The 3141-nt window shown below is 45.8% G+C and overlaps 1 protein-coding gene across 1 annotated transcript in view; it reads right to left on the reverse strand.

Annotated features, from left to right (window-relative positions):
- Nucleotides 1-2152, reverse strand: part of shisa9a (shisa family member 9a) — a 40039-nt gene extending 37887 nt beyond the window's left edge. Inside the window, exons 1-2 of the mRNA XM_026314684.1 lie at nt 1228-2152; nt 444-550 (exon numbers count right to left, since the gene is read on the reverse strand). Of these exons, the coding sequence (XP_026170469.1) occupies nt 444-550; nt 1228-1742 (622 nt within the window). The 5' untranslated portion in view covers nt 1743-2152. The remainder of the gene's footprint in view (nt 1-443; nt 551-1227) is intronic.
- Between the last annotated feature and the right edge of the window lie 989 nt (nt 2153-3141).

Raw genomic sequence — 3141 nt, forward strand, 5'->3', positions numbered from 1 at the left:
GCAGAAAAGCCAGGCAGATATTCTCTTTCTTACATGTTATGAAATGGTTGGATATCTGGCCAGTGTGAGATAAAACAAAAACCCATTGCTCTCATTTGAAACAAAATAGAAACAAGCCCACAGGGATGTGTGTGTTCTCCCTCTGGACATATCTTTGTGGATTTTTTTTTTTTTTTGACTATGCACCATTAAGCAGATATGAGCTCGGTGAGTCCAACTGAGATGATTGGCTTCATCCAATACTTTCCCGTCCTTAAATCACCCCAAATAGCTTCATAACACCCAAGGACACCAACCTTGACTCATTCAACCCGCCTTAAATAAGCAGCTTTTTTTGCTGACACACACCTCACCCACACTTCCATATGCTGCTCTAAGTTACACACACAGTTCATAACAGCCAGTAATGAGCTCCCAGAATATTAAGGAGGAAAAAAACTCACGGAGGTTTGTGGTCCTGGAAACAAAGTGCTGCGAATGCATCCCAAGGGCCTCCTCCCCACGGTACTGCTCACCTGGACACCCACCCTGCAGCACGCTGGCGACGGCCCTGTCAGACAGACAGAGGAGAGGAGGGAGAGACACGGAGAGGCAGTGATAGATGAGGGGTGCAGACATTAGGGACTGTGCATAACATGGTTAATTGAATTAGGCTGCGTGGTGTTTTCATGAAAACAGTGAGGTGCAACTAAATGGAAGGAAAAATGTGAATCCCCGATGAATGGAAAAATTGGTTTCATTTGTCATTGTACATGCACTCTTGACTGCTTCCACGGATGTGTATTAAAACATTTTCAGTGGTCTCAAATCCACAGTGTAGAGCACTGCCGCCTTACTCTAGTGAAAGAAACCGCCCCCGCTTGATGGGAGAGGAGTAGATCACGTAATGTTATATCACAATTGATAGACTGGAGTGGAGAAAGCATGCACAAGAGCCTTAACACAGAAGATGACTAGCTGTTCATGTGCACAACATCCCTAGCGCATTTAACGCAAGTTGTAGTTTCATAATGCCGTGTTATTATGAGCATATTTGGTCTGATTATGTACTTCTGATATGCACAGGGACATATGAAGACAATGAACGAGACGCTGCGCGCTCCAGAAAACTGCGTGCGTAGGATACTACTGCAAGTGTCCTTGTAAACAAGCGCCCTGAGAGAAGCAGAGAGAGACAGAGGGATGAGAAAAACAGGGAGGGAGGGAGGGAGAGGGGGGGAGACTTACCTGGACATGTTCTCTCTCTGAGGCCGGTGCGCCTTTTCCAGCCCCAGTTTGGTGAAAATCCCCACAAGAGCCATAATGGCCACTACTCCACATATGATATAAACAATTAAGTTCGTCTTATCTTTGGTGCTGTCGTGCATCTTGTTCATTTTATTGTAGGGAGTCTGTCCGGTCTTCATCCACACCGGAGTGTCATAATTTTTACAGGTGCTCTGGTCCAGCCGCGAGTGCTTGTAGGAGCAGCAGAAGCGGAAGCCACAGGTGCCGCAGCAGTACAAATAATTTCCCGTCTTGCAGATGAACGGCGGGTCCCACTGGCCCATCACGTCGTAGTAACCCCGACATTTGTCCTCCGTGTGCGGTGTCTCCTCGGACACACTCTCCCCATCTCTGGAGCCGTTGGAGGTGGCGATCATTACAAATCCTCCGAGCAGTCCTGGCTCCCCGTCAGCCTTGCATACAAGAGCCATAAGTTTGAGCAACAAGAAGCACAGGAGAAAGTATTTCCCTCTCATTGTGCTCTCTCCACCGTTCAACTTCACGCGGAATCGACAAGACTTGGAGAGACGAAAAAAGGCGCAAGGTCATGATATGCTGAAAAGTCCAAAAACATACATCCAAACAGCAACGCACCGTCATCCGCGCTGATGAACATCTTTACCAGTCTATCATCATTTAAAGAATAAATACATAAAACGTACAGGGTATGAGCACTCTCCGTGAACTTGACTCAGTCTAACTAACTGCTCTCCAAGGCGCACTCTCTGCTGTGCAACTACAGGCTGCGTCTTTCCAAAAAGACATTCGCATGCTCAGGTTTTCGGGACTGCATCACTTTACATATCCATCGGTGCGCTCTTACGCACAATAGTAGACAGAGGCACAAGCAGCACCGAGGATGAGAGCGCAGTGAGCGAATAAAGGAGCCGAGGGTGGGTGAGCCTGGTGCGCAAAAAGAGAGGAGGAGGAAAAGAGGGGGAGGTAGTGAGACTGCGAGGGCTGAGGACAGCTAGAGAAAGAGAGAGAGACAGAGAGACAGGCTCGGAATACGCACATCGTTATTCTGTTTTGCCGTCTAGGAAAGGCGTGGGAGCTTTTCCCCACTTTTCCACTTCAGGCATTGTAAGTTGAGTTGTAAGTTGCTATTGTTTTAAAAATCCTGAAACCACACACAACATGTGCTTCTGTGAACAGTGCCTCAGCTTCAGAAAGCGTTTAAAAAAGAGGCGTTGACCCCATGACATTGTGCCACCTAGGGTCCATGAGAAGTGATGCTCATCGGTCCTAGTTCAAATATCCTGACCTGAACCTGACCTGGTTTCCAAATGAAAAAAGTGTCTCTACTTTACAATAAATGATGTTATGACCCATCGAGATGATTTAAATCGTGTGGATGGCGTAAAATCAGGCAAGACCAATGATAAATCCTCATTCAGAGATTAAAAATAGGCATTCAAGCAGATCGTGTAGGAATCCTCTGTCCAAGGTCCCTCTTCTTATGAGTGACCAAAGAGCTGTGACCCCAAGGTTTCTAAAAGAATGCAAAACAATTAGGAACATATGCTTCATTGAGCTTGGGAGCTGTTTATGCTTAGTAAGGTGAATAAATATTCATATGAATTGCACCCAATTTTGGTAAATTTGATAAATTTGCAAATAAAGTGACTGATTTTCAGAGTAAAAGTTGGGGCTGGGCTGAGAATCACTCAGGAGAATGAGGTTCATTTGGCAGGTTAAGGCCTACATGGCCTATTATTATGTTGTACGCTACAGTTTTAATTCAAATAGTAAAGCTGCGTACGTTTGTTGTTGTGACTGTTAAGTGGCTACATAAATAAGTGAGTTTTGTGTATGTGTGTGTGTATGTGGTAGTTAGCCCGCTGGCACTGCGCTGTAGAGGAAGGCACACAAACA

The sequence above is a fragment of the Mastacembelus armatus genome, chromosome 19, assembly GCF_900324485.2.
Source record: "Mastacembelus armatus chromosome 19, fMasArm1.2, whole genome shotgun sequence".
Classification (NCBI taxonomy): Eukaryota; Metazoa; Chordata; class Actinopteri; order Synbranchiformes; family Mastacembelidae; genus Mastacembelus; species Mastacembelus armatus.